This window comes from Chiloscyllium punctatum, chromosome 8 (genome assembly GCF_047496795.1).
Source record: "Chiloscyllium punctatum isolate Juve2018m chromosome 8, sChiPun1.3, whole genome shotgun sequence".
Taxonomy (NCBI): Eukaryota; Metazoa; Chordata; class Chondrichthyes; order Orectolobiformes; family Hemiscylliidae; genus Chiloscyllium; species Chiloscyllium punctatum.
In genome coordinates this window covers 6723175-6747984 of record NC_092746.1, presented here as the reverse complement: position 1 = coordinate 6747984, position 24810 = coordinate 6723175, and the positions used below count along the sequence as shown (strand labels likewise).

Genomic DNA, 24810 nt, shown 5'->3' with positions numbered 1-24810 from the left:
CGGTGACGAAATGTCTGAAAATGAACCTTCCAGCTCAGCGAGCATACCTACATCCAAAACCTCAATCTGAGCTATAAATCTTCTCAAAACTCGCTAAATGAAGGTGGTTTTTGGTATGCTTTCCTTTACTGGTCACAGTATTGAGTACAGGAGTTGGGAGGTCATGTTGCGGCTGTACAGGACATTGGTTAGGCCACTGTTGGAATATTGTAAGCAATTCTAGTCTCCATCCTATCCGAAAGATGTTGCGAAACTTGAAAGGGATCAGAAAAGATTTACAAGGATGTTGCCAGGGTTGGAGGATTTGAGCTCAAGGGAGAGGCTGAACAGGCTACAGCTGTTTACTGTGGAGCATCGGAGGCTGAGGGGTGACCTTATATAAGTGTATAAAATCATGAGGGGCATGGATAGGGTAAATAGACAAAGTCTTTTCCCTGGGGTTGGGGAGTCCAGAACTATAGGGTATAGATTTAGGGTGAGGGGGGAAAGATATAAAAGGGACCTAAGTGGCAACTTTTTCATGCAGAGGCTGGTACATGTATGGAATGAGCTGTCAGAGGAAGTGTTGGAGGCTAGTACAATTGCAACATTTAAAAGGCATCTGGACGGGTATATGAATAGGAAGGGTTTGGAGGGATATGGGCTGGGTGCTGGCAGATGGGATTAGATTGGGTTGGGATATCTGGTTGGCATGGATGGGTTGGACCGAAGGGTCTGTCTCCATGCTGTACATCTCTATGACTCTATGACCAGACATTTTACTGGACCATCAATATCAATACAGTATCTGTCCTGCTTTTGTAGGTACACAGTATTCTGTGAGTAGTAGTTTCCCCTTGACCTATGAATGTCTCTTACAGGACAAGAACATAGTAGAGCATTCACTATTCATCTAGATATGTAAAGTATTTTGCATTTCGCTTTATAGTACACGACACTCAAAGAACCGTGAGCACAGTAAAGAAATATCAGGGGGCAAAATGGAGAGCAGTCACCACCACTGGAGGATGTAGCACTAAGATTATAAATGGGACTAAAGGCTGATGAGTCCCCTGGATCTAATGGCTAGCATACCAAAGTCTGAAAGAAGAGGCTGCAGAAACGCTGGATTCGTAATGGCTGGGTTTTTCTGAAATTCCCTAGATTCTGGAATGGTCCCAGATGATTGGAGAACTGCAAATATTAAACCTATGTTTCAGAAAGAAGGGGACCAGAAGCAAAAAGCCAAATGTCAGTTAGCCTGTCATGTGTCATTAGGAAGATGGTGCAAACCATTACTAAGGAAGTAATAGAAATGTAGGGAAATAGATGGTGACATCTTGCAAAATGTCCATATTACAGAGGAGGAAATGTTGGATGTCTTGAAACAGCTAAAGGTGGATAAATCCCCAGGACCTGATCAGGTGTACCCGAGAACTCTGTGGGAAACTAGAGAAGTGATTGCTGGGGCTTTTGCCGAGATATTTGTATCATCGATAGTTACAGGTGAGGTGCCGGAAGACTGGAGGTTGGCAAACGTGGTGCCACTGTTTAAGAAGGGCGGTAAAGACAAGCCAGAGAACTATAGACCAGTGAGCCTGACCTTGGTGGTGGGCAAGTTGTTGGAGAGAATCCTGAGGGACAGGATGTACATGTATTTGCAAACGCAAGGACTGATTAGGGATAGTCAACATGGCTTTGTGCATGGGAAATCATGTCTTTCAAACTTGATTGAGTTTTTTGAAGAAGTAACAAAGATGATTGATGAGGGCAGAGCAGTAGATGTGATCTATATGGACTTCAGTAAGCCATTTGACAAGGTTCCCCATGGGAGACTGATTAGCAAGGTTAGATCTCATGGAATAAAGGGAGAACTAGCCATTTGGATACAGAACTGGCTCAAAGGTAGAAGACAGAGGGTGGTGGTGGAGGGTTCTTTATCAGACTGGAGGCCTGTGACCAGTGGAGTGCCACAAGGATCGGTGCTGGGTCCTCTACTTTTTGTCATTTACATAAATGATTTGGATGTGAGCATAAGAGGTACAGTTAGTAAGTTTGCAGATGACACCAAAATTGGAGGTGGAGTGGACAGAGAAGAGGGTTACCTCAGATTACAACAGGATCTGGACCAGGTGGGCCAATGCACTGAGAACTGGCAGATGGAGTTTAATTCAGATAAATGAGAGGTGCTGCATTTTGGGAAAACAAATCTTACCAGGACTTATACACTTAATGGTAAGGTCCTAGGGAGTGTTGCTGAACAAAGGGACCTTGGAGTGCAGGTTCATAGCTCCTTGAAAGTGGAGTCACAGGTAGATAGGATAGTGAAGAAGGCATTTGGTATGCTTTTCTTTATTGGTCAGAGTATTGAGTACAGGAGTTGGGAGGTCATGTTGCGGCTGTACAGGACATTGGTTAGGCCACTGTTGGAATATTGCGTGCAGGTTATTTAGATTACTTACAGTGTGGAAACAGGCCCTTCGGCCCAACAAGTCCATAATGACCTGCTGAAGCGTAACCCACCCAGACTAATTCCCCTAACACGACGGGGCAATTTAGCATGGCCAATTCATCTAACTGGCACATTTTTTTTTGGATTGTGGGAGGAAACTGGAGCACCCGGAGGAAACCCACACAGACACAGGGAGAATGTGCAAACTCCATACAGTCAGTTGCCTGAGGCGGGAATTGAACCCGGGTCTCTGGCGCAATGAGGCAGCAGTGCTAACCACTGTGCCACCGTGCCGCCCACAATTCTGGTCTCCTTCCTATCGGAAAGATGTTGTGAAACTTGAAAGGATTCAGAAAAGATTTACAAGGATGTTGCCAGGGTTGGAAGATTTGAGCTATAGGGAGAGGCTGAACAGGCTGGGGCTGTTTTCCCTGGAGCGTCGGAGGCTGAGCGATGACCTTATAGAGGTTTACAAAATTATGAGGGGCATGGATAGAGTAAATAGGCAAAGTCTTTTCCCTGGGGTCGGGGAGTCCAGAACTAGAGGGCATAGATTTAGGGTGAGAGGGGAAAGATATAAAAGAGAACTTTTTCACACAGAGGGTGGTACGTGTATGGAATGAGCAGCCAGAGGATGTGGTGGAGGCTGGTACAATTGCAACATTTAAGAGCATTTGGATGGGTATATGAATAGGAAGGGTTTGGAGGGATATGGGCCGGGTGCTGGCAGGTGGGACTAGATTGGGTGGGATATCTGGTCGGCATGGACAGGTTGGACCGAAGGGTCTGTTTCCATGCTGTACATCTCTATGAGTCAGTAGTGGCAGCACATTTAGAAAATCATAAAACCATCATGCGGAATCAACATGATTTTAATGAAGTGAAATCATATTTGATAAACTTAGTACAATTCTTCAATGCTGTAACAAGCAGGGTGGGTAAAGGGAAAACAGTAGAAGCAGTGTATCTGGATTTCCAAAAGACAGGCAATAAGGTGTTACATGAAAAGCTACTAGCTAAGGTAACAGCAGCTCATTGTGATAAAATTAATACTAAATATTAGCGTAGACAGAGGACTGACTAAATCCCAGGCAACAGAGAATCAAGGTAATTATCATTTTCAAGGTGGCAGACCAGCTAATAGCATGCCATCAAGATTAGTGCTGGCACTGAACTATTTTCAAACTACATTAATGACATGGAAGGAGGAACAGTTTGTATTGCAGCTAACGGTCGGCGCAACATTGAGGGCCGAAGGGCCTGTACTGCGCTGTAATGTTCTATGCTCTAAGCTTGCTGATGATACAAAGACAGAAAGGCAAGCAAGTTATGAGCAAGTGTCTGTAAAGGGCTATATAGTTATGTTAAATGAATTGGTAAAAGTTTGGCAATATATTGCAATGGAAAAAACAGGATGCTATCCAGTTTGCAGAGAACAAAAAAATTGAAATATTATTGTAACGGAGAGACACTGCAAAATGCTTCCACACAGAGTATTCTGGTTGCCCTCATACATCACAATGGAGAAGCAGTGAATGGAATGTTGACCTTTACTGTCGAGGAATAGAGAGTTTTGTTCAAATCACACAGAGCATTGCTGAGACCACACTAAGAGAATGTTTTTTGGCTCCTTCATTATGGATTAAAATACATGCCTCCAACACTTGGAGGTTGTTCTGGAAAGGCGCACAATGCTGATTCATAGGTTGAAACAGTTTCCTAAGAAAGGCTGAGCAAGTTAATCCTATACACTCACCGGAGTTTAGACAAATCAGAAATGGTCTTGGGGAATCACAAGATTTTCAGGAAGTTTGACAGGATAGACACGGAGGATGTGAAACTAGAAGTAGAAGCTCTGTTTCAAAATATGAGGTGCCCTGACTAAGATGGAGGTGAGCAGGAATTTCTTTTTCCAAGGAGTTATTAATTTTTGGAGTTCTCTATTCTGCCACGCAGTGGAGCCTGGGCCACTGAATAAATTCAAGACAACAGTTGGACAGATATTTGATTGATAAGGATTATGGGGAGAAGGCAGGAGTCCAGTCAAAGTGGAAGTTAATCCATGACCTTATTCAACAGTGGGGCAGACTCAGTGAGCCAAGTAGCACACACTGATCCTTTTTACGCTACTGAACTGAATTTACACAAGCACAGTACTGATCCACTTTAGCTTTGAAAATATACTACTATCTCCTGGATTCACCATGAAAGCAACACCTCATGCCTCTCTGCCATCAAGAAGGATAAAAGTGGCAATGCCATGGAAATACACCAAGTCAAACACCATTCTGATTATAGGGACAGTTGTGTACTATTGGTGTGTGTGTGTGTGCATGTGTGCGCTTGAAAAAATATCCTGGTAGCATTATGAAATAAAACACTGTGAAAGCTCTGAGGATGCATGCAGGTAAAGGAAGTCAATCATAGTTCAAAGCCTACCAATGCCACACTTTCAGATTAGTTAACTGGCCTGGCCTGTAAAGCCTAGATCCAGAGAATAAAGATCTTTTTAAAAGCTAAGCATATGAGAAATACTTTAATAAATTTGATCAAAGAACCACATAAAATTTCACATATTTTCTTCACCCCAATAACCCAAACTACTGTTTTTGAACAGACAGTGTAAATGTTTCTATATTCAAACACCTTACAATGATTGTATCATTTATGTGCAGAATAGAAATGCTGAGCCAACTTCTTAACTATATAATCCAAAATAGCAAATTTTTGTGTAAATAAGTAATTTGAACATAAGGGTGACACTTGGTTTTTGATTATAGTATTAATAAGGTCACATCAAATTACTCCTCTTACAACTGAAGTTTTTAACTTGGACATAATTTGATATAGAAGTGCAGCTCAGGCCAGCTCAACTGGGTTCAAACTGTATGAACTTTGGCATTACTCATGTGCACATGAATTAACTTTACCCAATGTTCTGACCAAGTCTTTAACCATCCTCTTCAAAATGAATGAAATACCTTCATAAAATCAGTAGACTGAAACTCTCTTGAACAAGTTAATTTGTTGAGATTTCTACCCATTGACATTTGGTTATGATTAAAATTTCACAAATTCCTGTTGGTTCATGCACAGCATAATTTTAGTTATCAATGAAAAAGCAAACTACTATATTCTTCCATGATTATTAAATTACCTCACTTTAACAATTATTTCGAGGAGATCCTATGATAATATGTTTTGTTGTTAGTGCTAAGGATAAATTAACAAATGATACAAATGTAATTTACATACGCACACCCAAACTAGCTAACATACCTAAAAAAATGAGGTTGATGTGTCATGTTGTTTTCTCCAAGAATTCTCCTCCTTTCTCTTTGAAGCTGTTCAATTCTTTCTTTCTGAGCTTCTGCAGCCTCTATGTTACCTTCTTCCAAGCATCTAGGGTAACATTTCAAACCAGAAGAAGTTTATAAAAGTGTATTGAGAAAATTACAACACAATGTAAAGTAAAAAGGAAAGCAAGTTAATTGATTATTTTGTGGATTTGTCAGCAGGGTTACATTGTTGTAATAATTCAATTCATTCATAACAATCTTCAAGCACTTCAACAATCATGGCTATCTTTAGGTAGTGACCAATTCTCTCCAAGATGTTTAAGAATCTTTTTTTTTCAAACAGAGCTAATTTGATCCCCCATAAAGAACAGGAATTAATTCTCATAACATAACAAATTCAGCCTGAACAAATTCCAAACTCATAGAACCATTGTTGCATACAGAGATGATGGGCTGCATCTTACCAGAAATCACCTACATGCCATTTTTCAATGTGTTTCCTGGAGAGCTTCTCTCTGCAAAGCTGAGCACAATTTTCTCATACCAACATCTCTCACTCACCTCATTAACTAGATACCAGGGTCCTAGGCTGTCCCCTCATCCAAGGCTAGCCTAAATCGTCCATTTGCCATAGGCACCTTGAGACTAGATGGCCAGTCTGGTTCAAGGTTGCCACCTACTGTAGTGTGGTCTTGACCATCTGAAGGAATGCTGAGCAATGTCACAAGGTGGTCAATGACCTTCTTCTGTTAGCCAAGGTAAGTACCACCATCTCTCTGCTACCTCACACTTACCATCTCTGCCACTGAACCCACCAATGCTCATAGTCTATCACTCCCACTGTCACATGCAACATCTCTCATTTGGTCTCACCTTCCCAATTCCCCAAGGCATCTGACCCTGTATGCCCTGTGTGCTGCATACCACTCCTCCAGGACACATCACCTTTCCCCCACTTGTACTAGCAATAACAGCTGCAGCAGCCATTTTTATTACATTCAATCCCTCCCTTTGTCTTATTCCAGGTTAAAACAAAAATGCCAAGATAGATATGCTGTGTCTGACATTCAGCTCTTTGTTCCCTTTAAAAGGATACTGATGGTGACCATATATGATCAGATAGCTAAACTCCTGGATGGATATCAGATGATGCCCTTAACTTGCTGTGACCAGGTGGTCTCTCTGGACTTGACTGAGAACTACTCCCCTTAGACTTTGAGACGTGACTACTTGTTTGAAGCACATGCAGTACCTTAAGTGGAGTGCTACAGCAATATGTTGACTGAGAACTGCTGACAACCACTGACAAGCTGCCTGATTTTATGACTCACTAATGGTCAAGTCAAGGTCTAAGTCCTGTGAGACTGTTACCAATGGCTGAAAGGGATCAGCGCAAGAAGGGAAGGAAAGGCAAGGTAGTAATGCTGTGAGCATCCTTGTAGGTGCAAATAAGTGAGCACTGACAATGCAACCTGGTGAGGACCTTGGAGAGCAGTCTGGTTGAAGCCATGAAATGGATGCATGCCTCTGGTTGCAAAGCATCCTGGCAGCATTGCTGAGAGAGATGCTGGTGTCAGATGCCTACATTGATGGACATGGCTGCATTGGTAACTCCCCATGAAGTGTGCCCACAGATACTGGTGACTGGTATTCAAGACGGATATCTAAAAGAGCAAGTGGATAGCGGGAATCCTTGGCATCTAGTTTCTATCTGGCCAGGGTATTATTGAGGCAAGATTAAGTACTAACGAGGATGATAATGATCAATAGTCCATGCGAATAGGCCCTTTTCACTCACAATGAGAATTTCATTGCAACATCTTGGATTTGGTTGGTTGGAAAATTAAGCTTTTTGGTTTAGACATCAGACATTGAAATTGAACGTGATAGACCTCTCAATCGAATATCCCAATTTTATCGTCACAGTTCAGATCATACATAGAATGTTCCCAGTCAGTCCGATCTAAATCTTTTGGGTCACTTTATAATAAGACTCTCTCAGGAAAGTACTTGTACATTATGATATTATTCCTTAGTTGTGTTTCCATCAATTCAAAAGGACGAAAAGTAGCAAAATAATAAATTCTAGCAAAGTGGAAGATATTGTGTTTTAAGGTTATCTTTATTAACTCACTCACCAGCTATATTCATTAATACGGAGTTCCTGTTCATTCATTCATAACTCCTTCACTAACCCACTCACAAGTGAATACCACATTCCCGTTTCATTCACTCGTAACTCCCTACTATACTAAGGTTTCATTCAAAACTGTGGTTCTGCAGTATATTTTACTATTTTACATAAGGTAGACCAGATTTAAAACAACCCTTTCAACCCGATTACTGCATTTTCACACCTTATCAGCCCTTGCTACTTGTGAATAAGTGTAGCATACAGAACAATACCATTCCCACCATCACGTCTACACAAAACATAGTCATATTAATCAGCCCTTACCAACCATCTCCTGGACTGAATACATTACAGAACACAAAACAGTTTCCCCAATCAGCATGTACTTGTTAAATACTTTTTAACTGGGCCATTATCCTTTGAAGAAACTAACTGACAAAACAGCGTTTAAGTGAATTTGCATGAATGAATGAAACTCACACCGACAAATAGTAAACAAATCTCACAACCCAGCTGTGGTAATCAGTTTAATATCCTTTATTCTTCTATTATGTGTCTAGCTTACATACAGCATATAGGCCCAGTATTTTACTAACATTTACTAACTTAAAAAAACAAAAGGACTAATACGTCTTAATAATGCAAGCTGACTGGATAGACAGACACTCTTAATCTCATCAGAAGTAGCAGCCAGCATTTAAAACGTTTTAACCCATCTCCTTTCTCCCAGGACAGAAGCCGCTCTGATCTTTGTGTACTATAGAAAAAGCAACGTAACACCATAATAATGGAACTTTAATATATGTAAGAACTACGTATAAAATGGCTCTTGTAAGCACTGTATTTTGGGATTATACTGCTGCCTCAAACTTGCTGTGCTACTGAATAAGAGGCTATTTTTGCCCTTTACCAAATTCAGTTGTTATTTGAACTTGATCCCACAAAGGACAATAAAGACTTACCAAGAACAAAATGATTATTGTACTTGAGAAAATTATAAAGAGTGCAATACAAAGAGGGAGGCTTAGTACAAAGAGAATTTTAACATTCTCACTAATGAGCAATACATCTACATCCTTGGACCCAAAAATACCAATATGAACAAATATGATAAATCTCGCTTGGTTTGCTGTGTTCTTCCAGCCTCCTGCCTGTTTAGTCTGGATTCCAGCATCTGCAGTTTTTTTGTCTCTAGGGAAGCATACTGTCCAGATGTTGTAAGATGGGGAGAGCATCTTTCCTGTATGTGGCATATCAGCTGAGTTGCACAATAACCATGGGAGGAATTTATGAGTTTTACCCTTGACTAGAAAAGGGAGGGCAGCGGCCATATTTACATGACAAACCATAAACTGGTGGAAATGAAGATGACTCTAACCACACCGTGTACCTGCTGCCTTCCTGGTTCTCTATCTTGCTGCTGCTTCTTAACTGTACATCAATGTCCTTTCCTAGACATTCAAATCATGCATCAGCCCATCCCTGGGGCACAGAGCCACAATTTGATTTCCAACAGTCCTTACAGCACTGAGCTTTGGAAGAATGTTGAATTAATAGAATAAGTATCTTTGGCAATTACTACATAAGTGAACTATCTGACCTGGAGATCAAAATCAGTTGTTTCAATTTGAAACTGGATATTGTTACTATAGGAGAAATTAATAAAGGCCTAAAAGCCAAATCTACACCCTAATTTTATGGTATGTCCATATCTCTCCTCTTTCAGTTTCAAGGGACCTTTCCACTAATTGTACCATAAACTAGCTCAGCCACTAAATTCTCATACGAGTATGTATATGCCCAAAAATTCCTCAGATTGTTATAATCATCATCCTGCTGTTCTGAGAGAAAATGGAGCCTTATAATCCAAATCAAGTATAAATTCAAATTAAGACAACTCCATTTGTGCCAGATACTAAAGACATCCATTCATTCACATAGGAGATTTTGATTAGTTCTGTTCTTCTCCTTTCAATTTTTAAGATAGTTTGGTGTAATTGCTACCTGTGATCGTAACCTGGTCACACAACTTTGTTCAAAATGCTTCTTGGAGGTTTCTGAAGGTGGAGCTAAACTACACAAATACAACAATAAAACTTTGTTAGCCCCATACTAAGGTCACCTGGGCTCTACTTTTCATAGATTCCACTGACCTTATTGCCAGATATTGTATGGAACGACTTTCTAAAAATGATTCACTCTGATAAATATCCAACTAAAATGCTGAAAGATTTCTCTTCATTCATTCATCTTGTACAATCTAAGTTGAGTTTGAGAACATTTAAAAGAGTCAACAAATGCAGGCATTCCACCTAATGTTCTTCATCCAACTCTCCTGTTCATTGTTTGTCCTTCTGGGAGTAATGTGTTTCTGTTGAAGGCTTTCATGTCCCTGAATCAGACAATTTTTTACCACAATTCTTTCAGTAGGATGCTTCATGAGGCAATGGGATCAGGACTGCAGGATTTGCTTTATATATTTATTTTTTTATCTCTGCCACAACTCTGCCTTATCATTAAGGCATTAAATTCAGTGTGACATACTTTGCAGGATAAATTTTAAATGACTGGTTGCAATGTCTTCCCCAGATCTTACTGACAATAGTGCCATACTTCACAAAGACCATCACAATGTCTTTAAAGTGTTTTGTAAGAGAAGAGGCAGCAGGTTCAAAAACAGCACAGTGAGCAATGAGGGGATATTCAATTCAATCTAGAGAAATGAGCATGAATGAACAAGAATCAAGAGTGCCATCACAGCAAAGCAGTTAAGTGATTTCTTGGTCAGAATTTTGAAACTTGTGTAATTTATGAATGATTGTACAATTTTATTACTGGTAATTTTTTCTGGCAGTGACAAATTTTATGAAAGTGTTTAAGTATAAATTAAGAAGAGAAATTACTTAATTAAAATCGAAATAAGGATGTCAAGGCAGGTGATGTATTGCAACTGCAGGATGTGGGCGCTTCTGAATGCCAGTATGATCCAGGACGGCCACATCAGCAAAGTCTCTGGCTTGAGGAGCTCAATCATTGACCTGGATGTCATATTGCAGACAGACATAGCAGCAAGGGAGAAAGTTACCTGCCTGCTTTGTTCCACGAGGCAGTCTCTTAAGATAGGTCCTTCAGGTTTAATAAGAGATCTGAGACAGGAGGCTATGACTGAGAGGGAGGCAGTACACACACCCAGAAGGTATAAATGGAGGAACTTCAGTCCTTGCAAATTTCCAAAAGGTTTGAGGCTCTTGTAGCCTGCATTGATGAAAACAATGGTTGTAGAGTGGGTAAACTAACTGACCATGGCACTACATGACAGCAAGCCACTCAATCATGGGCGAGTTAATAGGAATGTAGTGGTAGTACAGGACAGCATAGTCAAGGGAACAAGCATCATTCTGTGTAGTCAAGAATGAGATTCCTTCCTGATGAAGGGCTTATACCTGAAACATCAACTCTTCTGTTCTTCGGATGCTGCCTGACCTGCTGCACTTTTCCAGCGCCATACTTTTCGAACTCTGTTCCAACATTGGCGGTCCTTACTTTGTTCATGAAATGCTAGATGCCTGTGTTCCCAGCTAAGTGCCATGGACATCTGCACTGTGCTGGAGATTAACCTGCAGTGGGAGGTGGGTGATCCAATGATTGTGGTCCATGCTAGTACTAATGACATAGGTAGAACTAGAAGAGCGGTTCTGCTGAAGGAGCATGAGCAGCTAAAATTTAAATTAAAAGGCAAAACTTTTTTAAAAAAATCTAAGCCACAAACAGATTGGCACAGGTAACCAAGACTATACACCTACGAGTGTCATTCAGAAATGAGTGTGGAAAAACAGGGTTTTAATTCATCGGGCACAACACCAGTAATGGGGAATTTGGGAGCTGGATCATTGGGATGGTCTTCATCTGGGCCACACTAAGACCACTATTCTGGTGAATTATAGAACTAGAGTGATACAGAATTCTGTAAACTAAGTAAAGGATGGGTAAAGGATTAAATTTTGGAAGATGTGATAAAATAACAGAAGAAAAGAGAGAGTAAAGTTATTAATAAGGGAAATAATGATCAAGGAGCTGCAGGAAGGGACACAGTGAACAAACCTAAGAGTGCACCAGCAGACAAGGATATAGGTTCAAATAATAAAAAGACAAAACTCGAGGCTTTTTATCTGAATATACATAATATTCATAACTAAACAGATGAATAAAAAGTGTAAATAGAAATAAACACGTTTGATCTGATAGCCATTACAAAGACCTGGTTGCAATAACACGAAAGATTGGGACCTGAAAATTCAGTGGTAAATGACATTAATGAAGGACAGCTACTACTTAAAGTTGGAAGGATAGCTCTGTTAATTCAGGATGATACTGACACAACACAGAGAGGTGACTATTTCAGAAGCTCAAGATATATAATCAGTTTGCGTAGAGACGAGGAGTTGTAAATGCCAGAATTCACCCATGGGAATCATTTATAGGACCTGAACAATAAACAGACTGTCGGATGTGATAAGAAACTCTTGGGTGATTGGAATCTTCATGGAGATTGGCACTGGATAAATTGGATTGGAAAATGTAGTTTAGATGATTAGTTCATGGAGTTTTCTGAGACAGTTTCTTAAAGCAGCATATTCCGGAGTCACGTAGAAAACAGGCTATGCTAGATCTCAATGGGCAATGATACAGAATTTACTCATGGCCTCATAATGAAGGTGCCCTTAGGTAGCAGTGATCATAATATAATTGAGTATCACATTCAATTTTAGGGAGAGAAAACGAGACCTCGGTTGAGACAAAAAAAAACTGCCGATGCTGGAGTCCAATTTAGATAGGCAGGAGGCTGGAACAACACAGCAAGCCAAGCAGCATCAGGAGGTGAAATCAACGTTGACTTTGCCACCTCCTAATGCTGCCTGACTTGCTGTGTTCTTCTAGTCTCCTGTTGTAAACCTAGGTTGAGCAGTTTAATCTGAACTATGGGCAAATATGACAACATGCAAACAAAGCTGCCAAATGTGAACTGGTAAATTAGATTTAGAGAGAGCTCAGTAGAGGTTCAATTGCAGGCATCTAATGAGATATTTCAGTGTACTTCGAAAAGTTACATTTCAGTGAGAAAGAAAAGTTTGAGGGAAGAATGCATCCTCTGTGGCTAATAAAGGAAGTTGAAGACAGTATGAAATTGGAAAAAAACATGCAATGAAGTGCCAGATAAGTGACAGGTCTGAAGATTTGACAGAATCTAAGAAACAGGATATAAAGGATATTGATAAAATATGAATAAGGAGGGAGAAATTAGTGCACAGACAGCTAGCTAGAAATATAGACACAAAGTACGAGTTTCTAAAGGTATTTGTAATGGAAAAAAAAACACGAAATGACTAGTGGTCCTCTAGAGAGTGAGACAGAGGAATGAATAGAGTCAGAGTTATACAGCACAGAAACAGACCCTTCAGTCCAACTTGTCCACACCGACAATATATCCCAATCTGACCTAGTCTCATTTGACCACATTTGGTCTGTATCCCTCATAACTCTTCCAAATTATGTACCCATCCAGATTCCTTTTAAATGTTATAATTGTACCTGCCTCTAGCACCTCTTCTGGCAGCTTGTTCCATATATTCACTACCCTGTGTGAGAAAATGTTGCCCTTCAAGTCCCTTTAAAATCTTATTGCAAATGACGAAATAAATCAATTACAATCACGAGAAAAAAATACCAAGGATACACCTAACACCTAAAACCTGACAAGACCCAGGAGGTCATTGCCAAATCTTAAATGAAATACAAGCTGAAATAGTAGGTACATTGGTTTTAATTAAAAATTCTGGAGATTCCTTTATTCAAATAATGAGGGACACAGAAAGCAGGAAACTAGATGAGTGACCTCACCATCTGGCAATGCTAGAGAAATGTTATTAAGGAGACTAGATCAGGATGTAAAAGAACATTTTAATATAATCAGACAGTGTGACAGCAAATTTGTGATTGACTAATTTACTGGAGTTCTTTGCCAAAATGACGAGATGAATAAAGGTCCACCTGTGGATGTGCTGTACTTAGCTTTCTTGAAAGCATTTCTGAATAAATACACAGGTCTTTTCCTTAGGATGGGGGAGTCCAGAACTAGAGGCATAGATTTAGGGTGAGAGGGGAAAGCTTTAATAGGGGCAATTTTTTCACGCAGAGGGTGGTGCATGTATGGAATGAGCTGCCAGAGTAAGTGGTAGAGACTGGTACAATTATAACATTTAAAAGGCATCTGGATGGGTATATGGATAGGAAGTGTTTAGAGGGATATGGGCCAAGTGCTGGCAAATGGGACTAGATTAATTTAGGATAGTTGGTCTGTGTGGATGAGTTTGATCAAAGGATCTGTTTGCTGTAGATCCGTATGACTCTATCTGACAAAGTTCCATATCAAAAGTTACTACACAAAGTAAGAATTCACATCACGAGGAGTAACATATTAGCACAGATAAAGGATTGTTAGGTAACAGGAAACAGTTGGAATAAATGAATCATTTTCAAGCTGGCAGGATGTAACAAGTGATATGCCACAGGGATCAGTGCTAGGTCGTCAACTGTTTACAATTTCTCTCAATGACTTGGATGAAGGGACCAAATGCATGGTTGTTAAATTTGCAGATGTCAAAAGATAGATAGGGAAGTAAGTTGTGAAGAGTGCACTATGGTCTGCAAAGGGATATAGATAGGTTAAGTGAGTGGGCAAGAATTTGGCAGATGGAATGGAGGAAAATGTGAACTTGTCTATTTCAGTAGGAATAGGTGAGCAGCAGATTAGCTAAATGGAGAAAGATTGCAGGCCACTGAGGTATAGAGGGAACTGGATGCCATGGAACATGAATCACCAAAATTAGAATGAAGGTACAGGAAATGATTGGGGATAAATGAAATGTTGTTTATTGTAAGGGGAATAGAATATTTAAGAAGGGATGCTTTGCTGCAGTGATACAGGGAGAATGATCTGAAGGATATATACAGATTTGGTCTCCCTAGTCAACAAAGAAAGGAAATGTTTTTCAAGCAGATCATGAAAGTTTATTCAACTGATTCCTGAGATTGGGGAGATTAAGAAAAAGTCTTTGTTAGGTTAGACGTGTAGCTACTGGAATTTAGATGAAAGAGGGGCGATCTTATTGAAACATTTAAGGAATCCTGATCGGAACTGACAGGGTGGGTGCTGAAAGGATATTTCCTTGTGTGAGGAACCGGAGGTAACCCATTTGAGACAGAGAGGAGGAAAATTATTTTCTCTAAGACAGTCTTTGGAACTTTTTGCCACAGAGTTATCGGCAGCATTATTTAAGGAAGGGGACAATTTCTTGACTAACAGGGGAGTCAAATATCAACTGGGATCTGTCAGATCATGGAGTTAAGGATACGGTTAGATCCGCCATGTTCATACTACGTGGTAGAGAAGACTTGATGGCCTGATGAACCGACTCCTACTCCTAATTCATCTAAATATGTCTGTTCCTTATCTTCTCCTGGAACATTTAGTAATCAGGACCTGAAGAAGACAACAGTGTTCAAGCATCCACTCAGTGGCCAGTGCACTGGAGGTGATTTTGCAGATTTGTCCAAATGTTTGTGGATCTGGCTTCAAGATGGACAATAGCACATTTTGGATTTCCATTGAAGCCAGGGAAAGTGGCAGAGGCATTGGTGTGGAAATTCAGTGCTTTGGCAATCTTATGCATCATTGATGCACAGTCTGTGTTTCACTTCAGTACAGGAATGTGGTGATGACATTTGCTATATACATTATGACTTTTGGTGACTTAAGATTTTTGTTGTCAAACACGTGCTCTTGTAGATTGTGGAAGGCTGATCTGATGCAGCTATGTTGGATTACCTCATTAACAACTGTCTTTTGAGAGAGAGAGATGGCTGCGAAAGTATAAAAAGTACTCAACGTATTCTTACAACATATATAGGTGGAATACTTGGCTCACTGGGTGTATGGTACTGCACAAGTTTTGTTTTGACAGCTTTCAAAACAGTTTCTGTATACAGAATTGAAGAAGTCATGAACGACTGATAAACTGGTGCAATCTGAGCCATAACTCTGCATTATCCCCAAACTATGGATCACATACACTTAAGGTGGTCAGTTTAATTTTGGCATAGATGGAGGTTAAAGTGATTTCTGAATATACAATATTTAACATTAACATCAAAGGCCAGTTGATCTTGGATGATGAGATGAATGATTTCAATCTCACTGCCTTGCTTGACCCTGGTCTAGATTCAGATCTCCCACTCACAGTAGTTGTAGTCATATCATCCTAAATTGTCGGGTACAAAGGGGGAATGGAATGAATTTAAATTATGATAACTTTTCCCCTCAAGTCCAAGACATGGAAGTATTGTTTGATTTATTCATTTCTCTTTTTACTCCCATCGCTTTCTGAGGTAGGCTGAACAGTGTCCCCCTAGTTTTCAAATTGGAATTATTAAAATAAACCCACAGCAAGCATCTTTAAGATTGGGCTTATTAACGAAACATAGGAAAATTGTTTTCCTACTCCATCCGCACACATAAGAACTCAAGAAATTAAGAAAGACAGGATAGAAGAGAAGTTATAAGTTACAAGTTTTGGTAAACCCACAGGTTTAAATCATTTCATGCAAACTATAACGTCTTGGAGGTCAGTGTCCAATAATAGTTTCCTTGGTAAGTGGTTTTCCGTCTTACAGGCAAAGTGTGGGCTTCTTTCCAGCCAGGAACTTGGAGGCAATGACACAGGGTCTGAAGCAGGCTGCCAACTCAACATGAAATCACACACTCCCTCTGAAGGTCAAACAGCAACCAACTTAGAATCCCAGACTATTACACTGAGGTAATTCAACCAACTCAGATTTCAGTCTTGCAACAATGTCAGATATTTCAGGTGCTGTGAATCAATCCAATTGGAAGATGATTTAGCCAACAGCTAGGGAGCTAGTTTTACTTTACCATCAGAGTTTCTATTACAAGGTGAAGAGGTAACTAAAAGTATAAAATCAGCACCTACTTTAACACATTGGGCTTTGAGGCATTTTTTTCAGTCCCCGTCTGGCTGCAAGCAGACAGACAGTCAATGATTTGGATTCCTCTTGTTGTTTCTGACACTTTCCTAGTCTTTGTCATCAAGTAAATCCATGCCACAGGTTCCATTGGAAGACTGAAGGTCATATTTTGTCTCAAGAACGAGTTCCTCAATCACTTGCCTGGCTGTAACCAAACACCTAATTGATTCCAATGGTGCAGTATTAGAGCTCGGGACAGGTGGTGGGGGAGGAGGAGAAAGCATCTCGTGCTTCTGTTGTGTCAAAACGTAGTAGTGTTTCAAGTAACATAGAACCACCTTTGTTGTCCAAACTTAATTGCCCAATGAAAAATTGACTTGTCAGAATGCCAACACATTCTTAAATTAAATTCTGAAACTTGAGACTTAATTGATAGACTCAGCAAATGTACAGAAGAATTACAATGAAGACTATCATACACGTTTGACGTAAAATACAAATGTAAACAAAATATAGGGAACATTATGGTATTGGTAACAATTTCCTGATGTATTAGATACAACAGTGGGCAGAAAATCAAGTGAAAAGTGATACACAAACACTAACATTATCAAACAAAAAGAAATCTTTTATTCAAAAGGTACCAGATTTTCAAAATTGTAAAATCTGTGAATAAACCCAGTCTATTGTAGATTACTACTACGGAGGCACTTTATCTGCTAGAACCTATCATTATAACATCTACTAACACAGCCTATCACAATAATTTGTCTGAGAAGAACAAATTCTTTAAATTCAATGTAAGAAATCTACTTGGACACAATCATGCTACTTGTCTTTCACAAACAGAATGGTTGCTGTTACGTGTAATATTTCATTGTGTAGGAATTCAGGTAATTATGGGATGAGGCAAGGCACACACCCAAGTGCAAATAAAATGGATTTGTAATGATTAATTACAGAGGAATGTGTATTTGGGTGTGTGTATTACCAATTCCTAGGGCATAAACAAAATGTATTTTTTTTTGGTGGAACTGTTTTATGTAGTTACTGAAGTAACTATTTTCGACCAATGTTATGTTGTAGACAACACATGCACAAAGGGATGTTCAAACATGCAAGTTTCTACAGTTTTGAATTGATCACGTAGTGATTCAGCACTTGAGCAAATATGCATTATTTAGAAAGCCAGAATGGGCCTGTATTATGTCTAATCTGTGTTTTTTAAAGATTATGACTAAGGTAAAAGGGAGTGTTTATGAGTGTTATCCATACAAACTTCCAGAAGGCATTTAATAAGGTTGATACAGATTGAAAGTAAAATGCTCTGAAGTGGAGGTAGCCTTTACAGTACGATTGGAATTTAGATGAAAAGTAAGGGCCACATCATAGGAATAGAGGATATGCATGGAGTTCAATTGATGGGTGGGCCAAGTGATCCTACAGGTCTGTTATCTAGTCTCAATTTTTCACAAATTAATGGCTAAAGAAAGAACAGAGTTGTACATCCAGTTTTATGGATGATCCTAATTCCGAGAGTAAGGGTGGATGCAGGTACAGTTACAACAGTTAAAAGACATTTGGATAAGTACATGAATAGGAAAGGTTTGGAGGGATAAGTTTCAGTTTCTCTCTGGTTGGATCGCTCAAGATTTTGAATACCTTCATCAAATCTCCTCTTAACCTTCTCAACTCAACAAAGAACAACCTCAAACTCACAAATCTGTCTAACTAACTGAAATCCCTGACACCATTGTCATTTTTCTCATGCTCAACTAAGGCCATCTCATCTTTCCTAAAGCATGGTGCCCAGAATTGAACATCATATTATAGAAACCTATTGCAAAACAGCACTGACAGCACATTGAATGAATTTGCAAATACAGTAGTTTGGAGAACTGGTTACAAAAATGATGGACCTGTGAAACTCTCTGGATTCATTAACAAATATGGGCTGAATGGTCTACTTTGACCATAACTTCTTGCAATTGGGAGTCCCGTGCTGGAAAAGTTACAAAACTGACTGAGGTGTTGCATTCATTAAACAACATACCTTTGATCAGGTCTGAATCTTGTATCAGTGCGTGGCAGGTATAACTTTTCATCAGCTTCCATTTCATTCAATCCTAGTGCATATTTGGTGAGACCGTAGTACTGCTCAAAATCTTTTGGCATGGCATCTACAAAGACGAATCAATACATAAATCTTCAGGACATGCCACACACAAATGTCAAACCAAAATGGAGTATCACATCAGCTGCCCAAGTTATAATAATCAAATCAATCATTTGCAGAAAATTAAAAGGAAAATGCTCAGAAAATCATTTTGAACTAGATAGAGAAGTCTGTGCAATTACATTTTAAATGGTAAATGTGAGTATTTTCCAATCTTAAAGAAGTATGAATAGAAACTTTGCTTATTGAAGTTATTGATTCCTAAAAAATTGACATCTCTTCTCCCCTGCATCCATTACCCTAGCCAAATAGTTTACTCAATACAGGTTTAGTTGAATTTTCATTAATCTTTCAAAGGGTGTGGGTATCACTGACAGGATCAGCATTTGCTGCCTATCCCTTATTGTCCTTGACTGAGTGGCTTGCTCAGGTACTTCAGAGGGCAATTAAGGGTCAACAGCTTTGCTGAGAGTCTGGAGTCACACATAGACCTGATAAGCAAGGGATGGCAGATTTCCTTCCCAAAAGGATATTAGCCATATGAAGAAAACTGCAATGTCACAAGCACTGAAACAAGCTTTCAACTCCAGATTTGTTAACCGACTTCAAGTACTACCAACTACTATGGCAGGATTTGAACCCATGTCCCTATAGTATTAATGAGCCTCTTATTTACTAGTCCAGTGACATTACTGATACACCCTGTAAACAGTGCAATTCTTATTTGTATAAATCTTTTACACTTGCCATTAAATTTATCCAAAATATGCCTGAAAACATTATGATTCAACAAATGTTTGATTCTAATTAAAAGAAATTGTGGGCATTCACTCAACAAATTTAGCATTTTGTCAGAAAAACTAGACAGCAATCTGAGTAAGCTTTGAATTTTGATATCTATGTAAACACTGTGCAAGTGATTATAGTTTACGTAATCGTCTTATCTGGAAAGAGCAATCCTGCTGATGAAATCTTCAGTGGAAATGCAGGGAATGGGCTCTCAAAGCTCAGTTTCCAAAAATACGCTTAATTACACCATAAATTTGCAGTTTCAAGTGCCAGTACAAATTTTCTTCATAAGTATGAGAATATGGATATTCAAATGCAAAGGACGAAAGACCTTGATAAACCTCAAGCCCGAATCTCAATAATTTAAAAGAACTTTGCTAGATGTTCTGCTTACTTACCAATCAATAAGCTAATTTATTCCTTCAATTAGTCATGAGTAGACTATTAAAAATATATATAAATTGTCACGATGTACAGTCACTATCGACCAATGTCTTTGCACCCCAGGTGCCCTGGATACTAGAGTTTTGCTGTTCCATTACTCCTGCAGTACTGAGCCTGCACTTTGTTGACATCAGAAGCAAGTTTCAAAAGTTTAGATAAAACCACAGATTATACAAGTAATAAGCCAAATATAATTTGATACTAAACAATGCTAGCTATCCTTTCATACTGCAATTTAAAAGATTAAAAATGAAAAGAGAAGAAGGATTTTAAACACTGCAGCATCTTCCCACAACTCAGCAAGTGGTCCCATAATGACGCATCATGTGCATCAATTTTCTTACAGGCCAATCCTTCAGAAAATGGTGCTTTTAAAAAAAAAAATGGATCTCTTAGCTTCAGATTCAGAAACTGTGAAATCAAACCCCCCAGAGTCCTGAACACATGTGCGATATGTGGAGCAGAGATGACAACTTGCCAAATTTAGCACAAAAATACAAAACACTTTATAGAAAAATCAGATGCCCTGGTTTTTTCCAGGTTTCTCTGTTTCAACAGAATGTGTTGAAAATCCTTGCTAGGAGTTTAGCTCCAACATCATTAAAGACAGAGGAAGCTTTCCATGCAGAATCACCTTCGGCAGAAGAATAATGTTGTAAAACATAGCTTCCTAAAAGGGTTGTTGAGACAACAAGAGGGATTAGGAGCTGACATTTTGTGATTATTATCCTCAAGGCAGAAAAAGAGTCCTGCAGCAAGGAGACAGGTCCCTTGACCCAAATTGGTCCATGCCGAACAAAATATCCATCCATGCTAACTCCATTTCCCTATACTTGGCCTACATTTTTTCTAAATTTTTCCTATCCATGTATTTGTCCAAGTGCCTTTTAAATGTTGTTTAATGTATGTGCCTTAACCACTTCCACTAGCAGCTCATTTCATATGCTTACCACTCTCTGAGTAAAAAAAAGTTACCTCACAGCTTCCCTTTTATTCTTTCCCCTCTAACCTAAAATTAATGTCCTCTAGTCCTCGATTCACAAATCCTGGGAAATAGACTGAGTGCATTCACCCTATCCGTGTCTCTCACCATTTTAAACACCTCTATAAAATCCCCCCATAGTCTCCTAAGTTCCAAAGAGAAAAGTCTTAGCTTGTCCAAGCTCTCCCGATAACTCAGACCATTAAGTCCAGGCAACATCCTTGTAAATTTCTTCTTCATTCTTTCCAATTTAATAACATCCTTCCTATAACAAGGTGACCAATACTGAGCACAATACTCCAAGTGGAGCCTCACCAACGTCCTGTATAACTGGAACATAACTTCCCAACTTCTATACTCAATGCCCTGACTGACGAAGGCCAATGTGCCCGAAGTCTTCTTCACTGCCCTGTCTACCTGTGACTCCACTTTCAGAGATCTGTGAACCTGAACTCCAAAATCCCTCTGTTCCACTACACTCCTTAAAGCCCTACCATTCATCATGAAACTCCTTTCTTGAAATGATTTTCCAAAATGCAAGACCTCATACTTTTCTATATTAAACTCCATTTGCCATTTCTTGGCCCACTTCCCCAGCTGATAAATGTCCTGCTGCAATTTCTGATAACCTTCCTCACTCTCCATGATAGCGCATATTTTAGTGTCATCAGCCTTGCACATTCTTTACTATAAACCGACCGACTCCCACAGCTACCTAGACTACACCTCCTCCCACCCTGCCCCCTGTAAAAATGCCATCCCATATTCCCAATTCCTTCACCTCCGCCGCATCTGCTCCTAGGAGGACCAGTTCCAATACCGTACAATCCAGATGGCCTCCTTCTTTAAAGACCGCAATTTCCCCCCAGACGTGATCAACGATGCCCTCCACCACATCTCCTCCACTTCCCGCCCCTCCACCCTTGAGCCCCGCCCCTCCAATCGCCACCAGGACAGAACCCCACTGGTCCTCACCGACCACCCCACCAACCTCCATATACATCGTATCATCCGTTGTCATTTCCGCCACCTCCAAATGGACCCCACCACCAGGGATATATTTTCTTCCCCTCCCCTATCAGCGTTCCAAAAAGACCACTCCCTCCGTGACTCCCTCGTCAGGTCCACACCCCCCACCAACCCAACCTCCACTCCTGGCACCTTCCCCTGCAACCGCAAGAAATGCAAAACTTGCACCCACACCTCCCCCCTTACTTCCCTCCAAGGCCCCAAGGGATCCTTCCATATCTGCCACAAATTCACCTGCACCTCCATACACATCATTTACTGCATCCGCTGCACCCAATGTGGCCTCCTCTATATTGGGGAGACCGGCCGCCTACTTGCGGAATGTTTCAGAGAACACCTCTGGGACACCCGGACCAACCAACCCAACCACCCCGTGGCTCAACACTTCAACTCCCCCTCCCACTCCACCAAGGACATGCAGGTCCTTGGATTCCTCCATCTCCATAGCAACACGACAGTTGGAGGAAGAGCACCTCATCTTCCGCCTGGGAACCTTCCAACCACAAGGGATGAACTCAGATTTCTCCAGTTTCCTCATTTCCCCTCCCCCCACCTTGTCTCAGTCCCAACCCTCGAACTCAGCACCACCTTCCTAACCTGCAATCTTCTTCCTGACCTCTCTGCCCCCACCCCCACTCCGGCCTATCACCCTCACCTTAACCTCCTTCCACCTATCGCATTCCCAACGCCCCTCCCCCAAGTCCCTCCTCCATACCTTTTATCTTAGCCTGCTTGGCACACTTTCCTCATTCCTGAAGAAGGGCTCATGCCCGAAACGTCGATTCTCCTGCTCCTTGGATGCTGCCTGACCTGCCGTGCTTTCACATTTTCAGCTCTGATCTCCAGCTTATGCAGTCTTCACTTTCTCCTTGCATATTCTCATCCAAATCAGTGATATAGATAACAAACAGCAATGGGTCCAGCAACTCTGAGGCACTCCAATAGTCACAGGCCTCCAGCATCCTTCCACTATTACTTTCTGCTACCTACCATTAAGGGAATTTTGGATCCAATTTGCCAGCTTGCCCTGGATTCCATGCAATCTAAGCTTTCAGAGCAGCCTACCATGTGGAACCTTATCTTAATGTTTCCGCTGATGGGTGAGTGCCGAACCAGAGGACCCAGCTGAAAAATACGTGGTAGACCATTTAGGACAGAGATGAGGAGAAACTTCTTCACCCAGAGAGAGGTGGCTGTGTGGAATGCTCTGCCCAAGATGGCAGTGGAGGCCCAGTCTCTGGATTCATTTAAGAGAGAGTTGGATAGAGCTCTCAAGGATTGTGGAATCAACGGTTATGGAGATAAGGCAGGAAGAGGATACTGATTAAGGATGATCAGCCATGATCATATTGAATGGTGGTGCAGGCTCGAAGGGCAGAATAGCCTACTCCCGCACCTATTGTCTATTAATGGTCACTCTCCTTCACCTGCTCTCACAAGACTTCTTGCATCCACTAACAGGAGGGGAAGGTGGTTGGGATTGTTGGAGGTTAGTTATCTCAACTCCAGGCAATCTCTGTAGAAGTTCCACAGGGCAGCGTGCTAGGCCCAAACACCTTCACCCGCTTTATCAATGACTTTCCCCTCTATCATAAAGTCAGGAGTGGGAATGATCATCGATGATTGCACAAATGTTCAGCCTCGCTCATGACTCCTCAGATACTAAGGTAGTCCACGTTCAAATGCAACAAGATCTGGACAATATCCAGGCTTTGGCTGAAAAGTGACTGGTATCATTAGCACCACACAAATGCCAGGCAATCGTCACGTCCAATAAGAGACAACCTAACCACCACCCTTTGACATGCAATGGCTCTACCAACACTGAATCCCCAACCACCAACATCCTGAGGATTACTATCCTAAGAAACCCAACTGCATTTGCCATAAAAACAGTGGTTACAGAGCAGGTCAGAGGCTCGGAATCCTGCAGTGAGAAATTCACCTCCTGACTCCCCAAAGCTTGTCCAGCATCTACAAGACATAAGTCAGAAGCGTGATGGAATACTCCCTACTTGCCTGGATAGGTGCAGCTCAGGTGAATGACCTGATGAAGGAGCAGCACTCCGAAAGCTAGTACTTCTAAATAAACTATTGGACTATAACCTGGTGTTGTGTGATTTTTAACTTTGTCCACTCCGGTCCAACGCTGGCACCTCCACGTCATGGCTATCCAGGACAAAGTAACATATTTGATTGCACCACATCCACTTTCTCCACCACCGATATTCGGAAGCAGCAGTGTGCACCATTTACATGATGCACTGCCGAAACTTTCCAAATATTCTTAAACAGCACTTTCCAAACCCATAGCCACTTCCATCTAGAAGCCCAAGGGCACCAAATATATAGTAAGACCACCACTGGCAAGTTCACCATCAAGGTACTCATCATCCTGACTTAGAAGTATATCACCATTCGCTGGGTCAAAATTCCAGAATTCCCTCTGTTACTGCATTGTGGGCCTACCTACAGCACACGAAC

General features: G+C 40.7%; 1 protein-coding gene across 5 annotated transcripts in view; it reads right to left on the bottom strand.

The window, feature by feature from the left end:
* The window catches only part of osbpl3b (oxysterol binding protein-like 3b), a 209749-nt gene that overhangs the window by 4725 nt on the left and 180214 nt on the right, over positions 1-24810 (bottom strand). For all 5 annotated transcript variants that reach the window (XM_072575110.1, XM_072575109.1, XM_072575108.1 and 2 more), the window contains 2 exons: positions 18960-19086; positions 5711-5833 (listed from right to left, as the gene is read on the bottom strand). In XM_072575110.1, coding sequence (XP_072431211.1) covers positions 5711-5833; positions 18960-19086 — 250 coding nt within the window. The remainder of the gene's footprint in view (positions 1-5710; positions 5834-18959; positions 19087-24810) is intronic.